The sequence below is a fragment of the Pangasianodon hypophthalmus genome, chromosome 19, assembly GCF_027358585.1.
Source record: "Pangasianodon hypophthalmus isolate fPanHyp1 chromosome 19, fPanHyp1.pri, whole genome shotgun sequence".
NCBI classification, from domain to species: Eukaryota; Metazoa; Chordata; class Actinopteri; order Siluriformes; family Pangasiidae; genus Pangasianodon; species Pangasianodon hypophthalmus.
Genome location: NC_069728.1, coordinates 21,435,288 through 21,450,717, shown reverse-complemented (window position 1 = coordinate 21,450,717; position 15,430 = coordinate 21,435,288). Strand labels below are relative to the sequence as shown.

Sequence of the window (15,430 nt, the reverse complement as noted above, 5' to 3'; positions counted from 1 at the left end):
AGCTGCTGAGTTTCATTTTCACAGTTATGTGGTTTTTTTCTGCAGCGTGGTGGTTGTTGAGGAGGGCAGAACAGAATGGAAGCACACACACACACACACAAACTCACAGACACACAGTTATATCACACTGCAATGGTGTGCATGTGTGTGTGTGTGGTGTGTTTCCGTTCTGTGCTGCCCTTCCCCCCCTGCAGAATAAAACTGTTTGTTCATAAACATGAAACTTTGCAGCTCCATTTTGTGAAGAAAAAAATAAAATGAAATAAAACTTCTAATAAGTAAAAGCTAAATCTACAGCTATAATATGTAAACACTCTGAATTGACACTAGATGCAGAACAGTTTTAATCTACACAGGTTGTTTTATGACGTTATGAGTTGCCAATTTCCTGTAAGTGAAGTGTGTGCTGATACAGGGTTTAATTTCACACACTGATGTTGGAGTGAAGAAAACGTGTGTCCTGCTGTAATCTGGAGAAGGAGACATGACCTCCAACATGAGTGTGTCTGGAAAACAGGACTTAAAGAAAGATAAGAGGTGAGTTACTTTTCCATTCACCAGCAATAAATACACACCGTCTCATGGAAACAGATCTGTATCTCTAAACACTCACTAGTTAACAGAGGAACTAAACAAGGGTGACTGTTCATCTTCTTTTTCCTGGACATGTCCTCCTTTTGTGACCTAAAAATGTGTCTGGCCAGGGTTTCTAAATTGACTAAATCTTCCAAACCACTACGCGTGCCGGTCTGCTAGGTGCTGCCATCCTTTCACACTCCCCGTTTTTGAAAACCAAAATACGATCAACCTAACTAAACTAAACTAAACTCAAATTGTTTAATAGCAGAGAATATATCACTCATCTGATCTAACAGTTTAGAGAAATCATTCACTGAGAGAAGAGTAAAAAGGACTGTATAATGTAATATGTAGCAGAAGACCAGCATAGTTTTGAGTCAGTGAACTCTACAGGCTTTAATACCCAGCTGAGACCTGACATCTGCATAATTCATGAGGTATGAGGTGTGTCTCCTATTTGAATAAGTGTGACTGTAGCTGATTTAAAAAGATAGAAATATTGGTGTTTAATAATGAACACATTATTTAACAATGTTGAGACACCAGAGTATTACGGATACAAGGATTTTGGTCGTACATCTGATTAGAATCAGTAGTAGAGCTGTGGAGAAAAAACACCTTACAGGTACAGATGAGTGTACAATTAGCATTTCATTAACACAAAATAAAAATAATAAATGTAATATACAGTGCTGTGCAAAAATCTTAGGCACCCTATTTTTTTAAACATTGTTATAGATTTTTATTTTTTGACTTCTACTTTATCAAGTCAAAACATTATGAACTACAAAAACATTTTAGATTCCAAACATTAGTTTTCCAGCACAAAATGAAATGTTACAGAAAAATGTTTGTATGTCAGTAAAGAAAGCAGCAGATTCCATAAGAGACTTTTTTTAGACAAAAAGCATAATGAAGGCTGCTGGGTTTCGCTGCAGAAATAAGAAGCGAGTCGACAGTCAAAGTCTCCAGAAGAACTGTGGCTGCTTCTGCAAGATGCTCAGTAACACTTCCAGCTCATTTCCTTATAAAACTGCACAAATTGTACCTGAAACTAATTTTTTTTTAAAGCAAAAGGTTGTCACACCAAATATTGATTTTGTTTCAATTTTTACTGTTTACTGCTCTTTATAGTATTTTTTAAAAATGTAGCAACTTTCCTGTCTCATATTCGCTTCAGCCACTGTGGAAAGTCCCAATACCTCGCCCATTGTTGACATCCTCACAGAATATCATGAATTCCAAGAAGTCTTCAATAAAGCTAATGAGTGGGAGATTGACATTCAGAGAGGGAGATGAATGAAAAACAGTGTTTAGCACCTCTGGTCACTTCCAATATTGCGTCATGCCGTATGGGCTCTCTTATGCCCCATCAATCTTCCAGTGCCTCGTCAACGATGTGCTAAGGGATATGTTGTGGAAATTCATCATTGCATACATTGACAACATCTTGATCTATTCCCCCTCCTTAGAGGCACAACAAGTCAAACAAGTCCTGTCCCATCTCATAGCCCATCGACTCTATGTAAAAGGGGAAAAATGCAAATTCTATGTGTCCACAATCTTATTTATAGGATATATCACTGGCCCTGAAGGTGTCGCCATGGACCAATCCAAGGTGGCTGCAGTCGCAGAGTGGCCCACTCCCACAATGGTTAAAGAGCTTCAGAGATTCCTGGGGTTTGCAAAATTCTACAGAAGATTCATAAGGGGCTTTAATTCCATTGCTGCTCCCCTCACATCCCTACTGAAGAAGGGACCCAAGTGGTTGGCATGGAACACAGCAGCCGATGAAGCCTTCAGGAAACTTAAAACCTCTTTCACCACCACTCCCATCTCCAAGCCCTTCATCGTGGAGGTGGACGGAGTCAGAGCGGTGCTCTCTCAAAGGTTTGGAGAAAAACCCAAGCTCCACCCAGTGGCCTTTTATTCCAAGAAACTCTCCCCAGCAGAAATGAACTACGATATAGGAAATCAAGAATTGCTGGCAGTTAAACTAGCATTAGAGGAGTGGTACTACTGGTTGCAGGGAGCATCTCATCCATTCATGATCACAAGAACCTCATGTACCTGAAAACTGCCAAGCACCTGAACTCTTGCAAAGCCCGGTGGGCCTTTTCTGGATTTTATGTCACACTCTTGTACAGAAAAAGGTTCCAAGAATACCAAAGCTGTTTCTTTATCCTGCCTTTAACCCACAGATTACAAAGACTCAATCCCCAAACCTATCTTACCCTCCTGCTTTTTCCTGCTCATTATGGTCCTTATCGACAGATTCTCCAAGTCCCTACACCTAGTTCCTCTGCCTAACCTGCCCACCTCTTTTAAGACCACTGAACTAATTTTCACTACTTTGGAATCCCAGAAGACAAAACAGCTCTGTCCTTTTGAGGCATGGACTCCACAGGACCTCTGAAGGTCTGCTGTGGTTTCTGGCACCAAGATGTTAGCAGCAGATCCTTTAGGTCCTGTAAGTTGTGAGGTGGGGCCTCCATGGATTGGACTTGTTTGTCCACCACATACTACAGATGCTCGATAGGATTGTGATCTGGGGAATTTGGAGGCCAAGTCAACACCTTCAACTTTTTGTCATGTTCTTCAAACCATTCCTGAACACTTTTTACAGTGTGGTAGGGCACATTATCCTGCTAAAAAGAGGCCACTGCCATTAAGGAATACCATTGCCTTGAAGGGGTGTATTTGGTCTGCAACAAGTACGCCCCTTCAAGGCAATGATAATCCTTAATGGGTACCACTAGGTGGTATATGTCAAAGTAACATGAATACCAGCAGAACATTGCCCAGAGCATCACACTGCCTCCTCCAGCTTGCTTTCTTCCCATAGTGCATCCTGGTGCCATCTCTTCCCCAGATAAGCGACACAAACGCACCCGGCCATCCACATGATGTAAAAGAAAACATGATTCATCAGACCAGGCCACCTTCTTCCATTGCACCATGCTCCAGTTCTGATGATCACATGCCCATTGGAGGAGCTTTCAGTGGTGGACAGGAGTCAGCATTAGCACTCTGACCGGTCTGCAGCTACACAGCCCCATACGCAGCAAGCTGCATTGTGTGTTCTGACACCTTTCTATCAGAGCCAGCATTAAATTTTTCAGCAATTTGTGCTAGAGTAACTCTTCTGTTGATTGTACCAGACGGGCCGTCGCTCCCCACATGCATCAGTGTGCTGTGGGCACCCATGACCCTGTAGCCGTTTGTCCTTCCTTGGACCAGTATTGGTAGGTACTAACCACTGCATACTGGGAACACCCCACAAGACCTGCTGTTTTGGGGATGCTATGACCCAGTTGTCTAGCCATCACAATTTTTATATTTACTCATTTTTCCTGCTTCCAACACATCAACTTTGAGAACCAACTGACGGTTAGCTTGCTACCTAATATATCCCACTACTTGAGTGTTGCCATTGTAGTTGCCATTGGATTTAATTTTATGGCTGATCAGTGTATGTATGTATGTGTGTATTTATGTATAGTAGATAAGCATCTCTTATCCTGAGTGACTTACTGTCTAACTATCTTACAGTGCAGACCATCAGAGCTCCATATGTAGGCTGGCTGATGTTAGCAGTTTAGCATTTTGCTGTTGACCACTAGGCTATTCAAGTACTTGAAAGTCAAGTTATAACCCTAGAAATAAGTGAAATTCTAGCCTTACTGATTTATGAGAATGGGTAAGAGTGCCTTTGCTGGACTGTCATTTATTTATAACAAGTTCTCAGTGATTGTTCAGTTGGACCTATTGGTATTAGCATTGTTTAGTAGGTACATAGTTATCTAACATAATATACATTTCAAGGTGGATCATCTAAACAATTTCCATACCTGCCTCTATAGCTGAAAAAATGTATCTAGTTGATTTGTGATCTAAAGCAGGACATTGAAACAGTACAAAGATTTATACAGATTGTGTTTACAGACTTGCACAGGTGTAACACTGCTAATTCCATGTCCAGTGCCATCCCCTTCACCAGAAATAAAATACTCCATCTTGTAAAATGCAGTGCTAATTATTGTGTTAATTAAAGTGTTAATTATTGTTTTACTGCATTTTTTATTAAAACATTTTGCTTAAACAAGAATTATCTGGCTGGGAGCTAACAGGCTTCAGCCATGATTCTTTCCTCTCAGTTTTCCAATTAATTAATTTTCTCAATGTCATAATGCACTTTTTTATTTATTATGTTCTACATATTTTCCAGGTTAGCTGTAATTTAAATAAATAAAAAAGACTGTTGCATCTTTACTACTGTTTTTTTTCCCCCATAGATTTTGTCTTGGCTTTATTAATTTCATATCTGGTTCATATCATAGCTGCTCACGGGGCTAGGAAGAGGTTCTGTCTAACACTTATTCACAGTCATTATACAATCTTCTGTATACAATTACATTATATTATCATGCACATTTCCCTTAAATGTGTTGATCTAATTATATCTGAGTTCTAGAATGATGGAGGGAAAGACATCAGACTCTCCAGAACCCAGTTGTGTGTCCATGAAAAGTGATGTGTCAATGGATCATCCACTTGAGTTCAGAGACAGAGACAGTTCTACTGATTCGATGTAAGTGTAATGAGGTGGTTTACAGCAGTGTTCCACTTGATCAATCTCTCTCACCTCATTATGAAGCTCTACATGATCTTGATCAGGTGTTGAAGCAGTAAAATACTAAACTGTGCAGTGCTGCAGCTCTCAGACTGGCAGTGAGGAAAACTGCTTTAAGAGTTGAGTTCAGACTGTAGTCCTGAGCCAGAGGGTCTGTGGTGCTACAAAAGAACTTTTATTTGTGGGAAATTAATGAGAATATGACTATTTTATTAGTTCATTAAATTATTTGTTTCTAATTATGTTATTGTTAGTTAATAAACCCTGAACTCAATGTATCGTGTTAAGACCATGTTAAATATCTGTGTCTGTGTAAATGTGTCTTGTGTAACCATGAGTACATACAGTCCTTATTGCATGATGTGTTTTTTTTGTTCATAGACCACAAAAGAAGAAATCAAACAGAAATCAGTTGGATTCCATATTCAAGGTGTGTCTTTTTAACGTGTGTAACTTGTGTGTAAGGATGTTGTAGATTTTTTTTTTAAATTTAGGATAATGACAATTTACAGACTTACATTTTATGTGTATATCTTACACAATGCCAGTTGCAACTGTGGTTTCTTTTCATAAAATAAAAGGATCTCTCATTGTGTAAGGTTATAATATTTAGATCTCTTATTGTGTGTTTCTAACCAGGAGCTGGAACACAAAGTCATCACACTGATAAAGAATGAGCTAAAGAGGTTTAGAAAGCTCCTGAGTCCAGATTACCCAGCATGCACTGAGAGGGAGATGGAGGATGAGGAGGATCTGCACAGTGTCAGAGAGGGAGCACTGAAGATCACACTGCACGTCCTGAAGAACATGAACCACACAGATCTCGCTAACACACTGCACAACAGTAAGAGCTCTGGACCATCACTTTACCACTTACATATCCATACTTACACTTACACCACAGTGCTGCTATTTAACATTTATGGAATGAGTTTCCAGTGTCACCACTTTGTAACAGTCAGAGGTAAAGCTGTAAATTTAAGTTTCCCTTCAGGAAATCGAGCTGCGTCACGAAACGCTATGGGAACGCCCCCGCGTGACCGCGCTCTGAATCACGTGTCTAATCCGTCCAATGGATGGGCGAGACGTCACGGGCGGGGTGACGTAGCGACCCGGAAGCATAAAAGCCCGAGCGGCGAGCCCCGCGTTAGCTTCCTGTTTTCAGCAAGCGCTCTATGTATATTGTTTGTCTTTGTTCTGTCTATTTTGTGTTTTATCGGTGGCATGCCAAAGGCCAAAGATAAAACTAAGGGCGAGAGTGGGCAGTGCTTCAGGCTGTGTGTTCCTCCCTGTCCGCGATATATTACGGGCGGGGATACACACAGTCTGTGCGTTGCCTGTTTGGGAGCGGAGCACGCTCAGTCGGCTCTCGAGGGAGCCAGCTGCACACATTGCGAGCGTTTACCGCTGCACACTCTCCGCTCCCGCTGGGCTCTCTTTGAGGAGGGAGCCCTCACTAGCATGCCTCGCGGTGCCGCTCGTGGGGCTAGCAGATGGACCTGGCGGAGGGAATGGAGACGGGCCCGTCCCTTTCTCCTTCCTCACCCTCCAGGTCCATCTGGAGATGTGGAGAGCGTCGATGTGGAGAGCGTGGACCCAGAGCCGCAGTCTCCTCAATACGGGGAGCTGCTCGAGGTGGTTACGCGGGCAGTCGCTAAGCTGAACATTGACTGGCCCGCTGAGACACGGCCTGAGCCTCAGTGCTCTAAGCTGGATGAGCGCTTTTTGCGCAGTAGGCGCGCCACCTCCGCCCCGGAGCCTGGCCGTTTTTCCAGACCTCCACACTGAGGTGTCGAGGTCCTGGAATAGGCCTTTTTCAGCCCGGTTGTTCAGCCCCACTTCCTCCCATTATGCTAATGTGGCGGGGCTGGACTACTCCGGTTACAGGGCGATGCCCAGGGTTGAACAGACGCTAGCCAGCTATCTGTCCCCTGCTGCTGCATCGTCCCTGAAGGCTCCGGCGTTGCCTACCAAGCCGCTGCGGATCACCTCAGCGCTGGTAGGCAAGGCGTACACGGCAGCAGGTCAGGCTGGTGCGTGTCTGCACACCATGGCTGTGTTACAGGCGTACCAGTCCGACCTGCTTAAAGAGCTGGATGAGCACGGGGAGATGACATCTGAGCAGGTAGCTGAGCTCAGGCGGGCCGCTGATCTGTCCCTCCGCGCCACCAAGGAGCCCACCCATGCTCAGGCGGCGGCGTTCCAGTGGTTCCTCCCCCGTCTCTCTCTAGCTCGTGGGGCTGCTGGGCGGGGGCCCCCTCCTACAGGGAGGCCCAAAAACAGAGCGTCGCCTCCCGTGCTCCCCCGAGGCAGGAGCAGGAGTCGCGACGACGCTCTGGGCCCGGCCCTTCGGGCGCTAAGGCAGATCTGAGGACCGTCCTCATATCCAGAAGGGCCGCAGCTAAGAAGCCCTGACGGTTTTGGCCCAGGGCTTCCAAGGGCGGCCCCCTCTGGGGCAACGCGGTGTACACCTCATCTCACGGTGCCCGGGTCCCCCCAGTGCCCTCAGGAGGTCGATCTGCCAACCCTGCCACCTATGGTGCTTCAGGGCGCAGCGGTCTCCGATCTCCTCTTCTGAGGCCATCGCAGCGGTTAGTTCATTTACCCCCTGTCGGTTCGCCACCTCAGGGCACCCAGCTAACTGCTTCTGTTGCACCAGAGGTCAGTCTCGAGAGACCGATTCCCTTAGTGAGCTTTCTGTCAGCGTGGAAACTTCTGCCGAATGTGTCTCATTGGGTCCTGCGTACTGTAGAAAGAGGCTACCGAATTCAGTTCGGCTCGCCTCCGCCTCGTTTTTCTGGGGTTCTTCCCACTGTGGTGGGTCCCGAGCAGGCTCTGGTATTGGAGCAGGAAGTACACACTCTCCTGAGGAAGGAGGCCTATTGGCAGCTGCGTCCAACGTGATACCTTTTGGCCTGCTGCACATGAGACCCCTACAGTGGTGGCTCAAGACCAGGGGTTTTTTCCGAAACAGAGGAAACCCGCTCCGCATGATCAAGGTCACGCGGCGATGCCGCCGTGCCTTAGCTGTGTGGAGAGAACCTGGGTTCTTGTCTCAGGGCTCGGAGCTCCTGGTCGCCGCGTAGTGCTAGCGACGGATGCGTCCCTCACCGAATGGGGAGCAGACATGAGTGGCCGTCCTGCCCGTGGTCTGTGGAGCGGCCGCCATCTCACTTGGCACATCAACTGCCTGGACATGCTGGCCGTGTTTCTGGCTCTGAAACACTTTCTCCCAGACCTAAGAGGCCGCCGCGTGTTGGTGCGCACCGACAACACGACAGTGGTCTCTTACATCAACCGCCAGGGAGGTCTGCGTTTGCGCCCCCTTTACAGGCTGGCGCGCCAGATCCTTGTGTGGTCCCAAGGGAAGCTCCTCTCATTGAGAGCAGCCTACATCCCTGGTTATCTCAACATGGGAGCAGACGCCCTGTCGAGGCAGGGGCCGGTGCCCGGGGAATGGAGACTCCACCCCGAGGTGGTGGAGCTCATATGGCGTATGTTCGGCAGAGCCCAGGTGGATCTGTTTGCGACGCAGGAGACGTCGCACTGTCCCCTTTGGTTCTCTCTGACTCATCCAGCTCCTCTTGGACTGGATGCCATGGTACAGCCGTGGCCGAAGCTGCGTCTGTACGCCTTTCCTCCGGTCACTCTGCTCCCGGGAGTTCTGGAGAGAGTGCACCGGGATGGAATTTGCCTACTGTTCTACTAGTAGCCCTGTTCTGGCCGGGCCGAGTATGGTTCTCGGACCTGATTTCCCTCCTAGACGGCTCCCCATGGGAGATTCCGATCAGGAGGGATCTCCTCTCACAGGCGGGGGGCCATCTTCACCCCCGCCCGGAGCTGTGGAAGCTGTGGGTGTGGCCTCTGAGGGGGCACAACTCCGCGCTACCGGTCTCTCAACCGAGGTTGTGGAGACCATCCTCCAGTCCAGAGCTCCCTCAACGAGGAAACTGTACACCCTGAAGTGGAAACTTTTCACTTCCTGGTGCGGAGACCGCCGGCTTGACCCTGTTCACTGCCCAGTTGGTACAGTGCTGGAGTTCTTGCAGGCCCGCCTCTCCATGGGGCTGACCCACTCCACCCTGAAGGTGTACGTGGCGGCTATTGAGGCCTGCCACGCCCCTCTCGATGGCCAATCAGTGGGCAGACACCCCTGGGTGACACGTTTCCTCCGCGGTGCGCTGAGGATCAGACCTCCAGCTCGATCTCGGGTCCCTTTGTGGGACCTGGCCGTGGTTTTAGAGGCTCTCTGCAAACCCCCCTTCGAGCCCATAGAGGAGATTTCGGACCGTCTTCTGACGTTAAAAACTGCCTTTCTCTTGGTAATTTCCTCTCTTAGGAGAGTGGGGGATCTTCAGGCCCTCTCTGTGGCCCCTTCCTATTTAGACTTTGCGCCTGGGTTGGCCAAAGCGTTCTTGTACCCCCGAGCGGGGTACGTACCGAAAGTCCCCTCCTCGGCACCACGGCCGGTCGTGCTGCAGACCCTCAGCCGGTGGATTGTAGAATCCATTTCTCTGGCTTTCGAGTCCTCTGGTCTCCCCAGTCCGCTGGGGGTCAAGGCTCACTCTACCCGAGCGGTGGCGGCCTCTAAGGCCTTTCTGGCAGGTGTGTCCTTACAGGACATCTGCAACGCAGTGGGATGGTCCACGCCCCTGACCTTTGCCAGGTTTTATGACCTAGATACGCGAGCCACTCCCGGCTCCTCTGTCCTTGTGCCTTAGGCTTGCCTCCTCCTGGAGGCAGGGACTTGTAAGTCTGGCGGCGTGGGTATACTCGTTCCCATAGCGTTTTGTGACGCAGCTTGAGTTCCTGAAGGGGAACGTCTCCAGGTTACGTATGTAACCGTGGTTCCCAGAGGGAACGAGATGCTGCGTCTCGGTGCCACACTTCCGGCGTCCCTGCGGTGCTTGCTTCATTTTCCAGTAAGCTAACGCGGGGCTCGCCGCTCGGGCTTTTATGCATTGGACGGATTAGACACATGTGATTCAGAGTGCGGTCACGCGGGGGCGTTCCCATAGCGTTTCGTGACGTGGCGTCTCGTTCCCTCGGGGAACCACGGTTACATACGTAACCTGGAGACGTTTTCTGATATCTGCAGGATAGAGGAGGTCACACTTTTCAGTTTATTGGTAACATGACAAGCTAAAAATTTTTTAAATAATATTGTATTTTGATTGTGCTTAGTAAACTGTGCTTTATTCCTTTTGTTTCTTTGTTTTATTAGAGCTGTACCCAGTCGTTGCATATCAGCAAAAATTAAAATCCAACCTGAGAGAAAAATGCAAAAGAATTAATGAAGGAATCTCACAACCTGGAAGCTCAGCACTTCTGAATGAGATCTACACAGAGCTCTACATCACAGAGGGTTGGAGTGGAGATGTCAATATTGAACATGAGGTGAGACAGATTGAGACAGCGTCCAGGAGACCCGTAACACAGGAGACACCCATCAAATGTAATGACCTCTTTAAAGACAAGTCCATCAGAACTGTGCTGACTAAAGGAGTTGCTGGAATTGGAAAAACAGTCTCTGTGCAGAAGTTCATTCTGGACTGGGCTGAAGGAAAAGCAAATCAGGATGTCTTCTCCATGTTTCCACTCCCCTTTAGAGAACTGAATTTGATGAAGCAGAAAAATCTCAGTCTGATGAATCTTCTTCATCACTTTTTCCCAGAAATGAGAAAACTAGAACTAATAAACTCCTACAAAGTGGTGTTGATCTTTGATGGTCTGGATGAGTGTCGACTTCCTCTAAATTTCCAGAAGAATGAGAGATTGTGTGATGTGACAGAGTCAGCCTCAGTGGATGTGCTGCTGACAAACCTCATCAAGGGGAATCTGCTTCCTTCTGCTCTCCTCTGGATAACCTCTCGACCAGGAGCAGCCAATCAGATCCCTCTTGAGTGTGTAGACCTGGTAACAGAAGTACGAGGGTTCAATGATCCTCAGAAAGAGGAGTACTTCTGGAAGAGGATCAGTGATCAGAGCCTGGCCAATAAAATCATCACACACATGAAGTTTTCAAGAAGCCTCTACATCATGTGCCACATCCCAGTCTTCTGCTGGATCTCAGCCACTGTTCTAGAGAGAATGTTGTGTGAAGCAGAGAGTGGAGAGATCCCCAAGACTCTGACTCAAATGTTCACACACTTCCTGATCTTTCAGATCAAACACAAGGACCAAAAGTACCATCAGAAATGTGACCTTGATCCTCAGCAGACCAGAAAGAGTATCATGGCACTGGGAAAACTGGCTTTCCAACAGCTGGAGAAAGGAAACCTGATCTTCTATGAGGAGGATCTGAGAGAATGTGGCATTGATGTCACAGAAGCTTCAGTGTACTCAGGAGTGTGTACCCAGATCTTCAGAGAGGAGTTTGAGCTTCACATGGGGAAGGTGTTCAGCTTTGTACATCTGAGTGTTCAGGAGTTTCTGGCTGCTTTATACACATTTCTCTTCTTCATCAGCAGAAATATAACACAACAACAAACTACTGATCTGTCTGATCTTTTCAGCAAGTCACACACGTCTGATTTCCTCAGGAGTGCAGTGGACAAGGCCTTACAGAGTGAGAATGGACACCTGGACCTGTTCCTCCGCTTCCTTCTCGGCCTCTCTCTGGAGTCCAATCAGACTCTCTTAAAAGGCTTAATGCCACAGACAGGAAGCAGCTCTCACAGGAAACAGGAAACAGTCAAGTACATTAAGGAGAAGATCAGGGAGAATCCGTCTCCAGAGAAATCTATCAATCTGTTTCACTGTCTGAATGAACTGAATGATCATTCTCTAGTGCAGGAAGTACAAACTTACCTGAACAGAGGAGATTATGGGTGTCTCACGGGAACCAGACTCTCTCCTGCTCAATGGTCAGCTCTGGTGTTTGTGTTACTGAACTCAGAATTGGAGATAGATGAGTTTGATTTACGTAAATATGATACATCAGATGAATGTCTTCTGAGGCTGCTGCCAGTAGTCAAGACCTCCAGAAAAGCTGTGTGAGTATTTTTATTTATAGATGTTTAACTGCATGTTTTGTTAATTTAATGTAACACTGAACTGCACTCTTTGGATCAATGCTTGTTAATAGTTACTCTAATCATCTTTAAACAAACCTCTGTACCTCTCTGTACTTTTACAGATGATTGTTTCACATTTTACACTAAAACATTATGTCTGCACTGAGGGACCTACCTTGTTTGGTTTGGACCGATCAAACTTTATCTTTAGTTTGGATCTGTTTTGAAATACTCAAGCACTGTAAATTACAAATAATATTTTTATGTTATTAACTGTAATTGTTTTTTTTCTTCAACAAAAATGCAATATCATAATAAAATGCTAAAATCATGTACTAAAATAATTTCCTATGACTGTGGAGGCAGGGGCGTGGTTGAGTGAATGGAGGGCGGAGCTGGGGAAAGTAAATGGTTAGGATCTACACTTGTGCTGGATTTTTCTAACGGGTGTTCTGTGTTTCAATGAGTGGCGGCAAGCATAAACAGGGGAGAGACGAGAGCCATGAGAGAGAGCAGCACAGAGCCGTGTGTGTGTGTGTGTGTGTGTGTATACAGTATATGTGTATAGGGAAATCACTTAAAAGGGAAAGGTATAGTGAAGAAAATTAAAGAATTTCAAGAATTTCCCTCATGGGATCAATAAAGTATATCTATCTATCTATCTATCTATCTATCTAAAGAGCCTATTTTTGAGTTGTCCTAAGCCTGCCTCCTGTCTCTTCATTTCCAGTCCACCTCATAAAGTATCACAATAGCCTAAGACAGTAACACAAACTCTCTGTCTAACTAACCAACTAAACCAAATCAAAATGATAATGTAGCATCAAAACAAATTCTGCTCCTGAATGAACCAGGTGTGTAAACAGCAATAAGAGTGTGTGTGTTTGTGTGTGTGTGTTTGTGTATGTGACAGAGAAAGAGATAGAGAAAGATACAGATTAGAGAGACTTTTTAAATCTTTAATATCTGCACTTTTGTTTGTAGAAAGTTGAACACAGATCAGAGTATATTGTTTGTAGGCTGCTCTCTCACACATGTGTGTGTTATGTACATGAGCTAATGGTCTTATAATAAATTGTAGCTGAGAGATTGTGGAGTGCAGAAAGACGTCTCTGCTCCTGTAAATGTGCTGATGTGGCGTCCTGTCCTCTGATTTCTGTGTGTGAGAGAAACACACTCACATTTCTGTTACATGGTAAAGAGTAAGTGTATTATGGCTGTGTGTGTGTGTGTGTGAGATCAGTGTTCTGAAATTTCATCATGTCTCTTCCAGGCTGCGTCAGTGTAATCTGACAGAGGAAAGCTGTAGAGGTCTCTCCTCAGTTCTCAGCTCTAAATCCTCCAGTCTGAGTGAAATTAACCTGAGTCACAATAACCTGCAGGATTCAGGAATAAAGCTGCTCTCTGCTGGACTGGAGAGTCCACACTGTACACTGGAGAAACTGTGGTGAGATTAACACACACACACACACACACACACACTGGACTGGGACATTTTGTGTAGGAATAATTTGTGTAAGAATACACAAATAAAATTTTCAGCAGAGTTTTAATAAACGCAGTAACATCCAGTTTTCATCTGCTGTTATTTTAATTTTAGTGATCTGATGTACTGTATATAATGATTGTGTAATAAATGTTGTCCATGCTAAAGCATGTTAAGTGTGAGAAGATTGTCTTTCTTGCAGGGTGTGTGATTGCAGCTTTACAGATGAAGGTTGTGTTGCTCTGGCTTCAGCTCTGAGGTCAAACTCCTCAACAAACATAACTGAACTGAATCTGTATGATAATAAAATAGGAGAATCAGGGATGAACCTGCTCAATGATCTACTGAAGGATCCACACTGTAAACTGAAGACACTATAGTGAGTTATTGACTTATTGTCTTTTTTTATACAGTTTTGGTTATAAGGTTACACACACCTTGCAGAATCTGCAAAATGTTAATAATTTTAAAAAAAATAAGAGCGATCATAAAAATTGCATCTTGTTTTTTCTAATGATTGGTGTAATTTGCTATTATTTTGTCTTCTGGGACACATGTAAGTATCTTATGTAGCTTCTGAAGTGCAGCACTAAGTACATCCCTCTGGCTCTTAAAGTATCATGTTGCCTTCTTGAGCATCAGTGAATGTTTGCACCTTTTGTATTAGCTGTGTAAAAGTCCCTCAGTGTGAAAAGATGGAACTCAGCATCATATAGCTGCTGTTGGAAAGGGGTCAAATATACAGAAGATGCTGGAAAACCAAAGAATGAGCATGCTGTCATTTACACTGATATTGTTTATAAGGATTCTGATGACTGACTGATCAAAGTTATCTGTCATTCTGTCCTGTTCTCTGTTTTCCAGCATTTAGTCATATTACTGGACCAGGACTGATGTATGACAGGAGTCTCACCTCAAATCCTTCAGCATCTACACAGAGCACAGAGATATCACATCATCACAATGATTACACAAATACGCATTCATTCATTGTAGCTATTTAGATCTCATTTTTGTAACTCCTTATTTGTATTTGTTTCTTCAGTGTGTTGCTACTCAGCAGCATCATTATCTGATTTTACGTGTTTTTCTATCATTTTGTATATAATGTCCCCACAAAGCTCTCTGTTAACCGGTCAGTCTACATTCCTATCCTTACTTATGGTCATGGGTAGTCAACTGAAGTGATTTGGGCACCTTACAAGGACACAGCCTGGTCAGCTCCAAGTAGTCTGGTTTCAGGTACATCCCATAGGACTGAGACCCCAGGGCAGACCCAAGAGATACTGCACCTCAAATTTGCCTTGGGAATGGCTGGGGAGGAGCTTTAACCTGTGGCTGCAAATAGAGAAGTCTGGACTGATCTTCTTGGCCTGCTGCCACTGCAACACAACTCAGGAAAAGTGGGAAGATAATAAATGAATAAATATATATCATATATAATCTTTTAATATACAAAATGTACATATAAAGATGTTAAACAAGTTTACAATAAAAAGTCTTTGAACAGAAAGTACTAAAGAAAGAATTATGCCTGTGTATCTTAATTTACTACATACAGTCAGGTAAATAGATATTTGGACATTGACACACATTATTGTTATTTTACCTGTCTACCACAGTACATTGGAGTTGAAATTAAATAATGAATATAAATAATTTGAAGGTACTGACATGGAGTGAACAGTGAAGGAATTACAGTACTTTGAATATGCA

General features: G+C 45.0%; 1 protein-coding gene across 1 annotated transcript; it reads left to right on the top strand.

Annotated features, from left to right (window-relative positions):
* The first annotated feature begins 285 nt into the window (after positions 1 to 285).
* On the top strand, positions 286 to 15,192 carry LOC128321687 (NLR family CARD domain-containing protein 3-like). The gene is made up of 8 exons (XM_053242081.1): positions 286 to 537; positions 5,054 to 5,170; positions 5,594 to 5,642; positions 5,852 to 6,056; positions 10,437 to 12,207; positions 13,502 to 13,675; positions 13,917 to 14,093; positions 14,579 to 15,192. The coding sequence occupies exons 1-8, from the start codon at positions 485 to 487 to the stop codon at positions 14,583 to 14,585; spliced, it is 2,553 nt and encodes an 850-aa protein (XP_053098056.1). The 5' UTR covers positions 286 to 484; the 3' UTR covers positions 14,586 to 15,192.
* Positions 15,193 to 15,430: the final 238 nt, after the last annotated feature.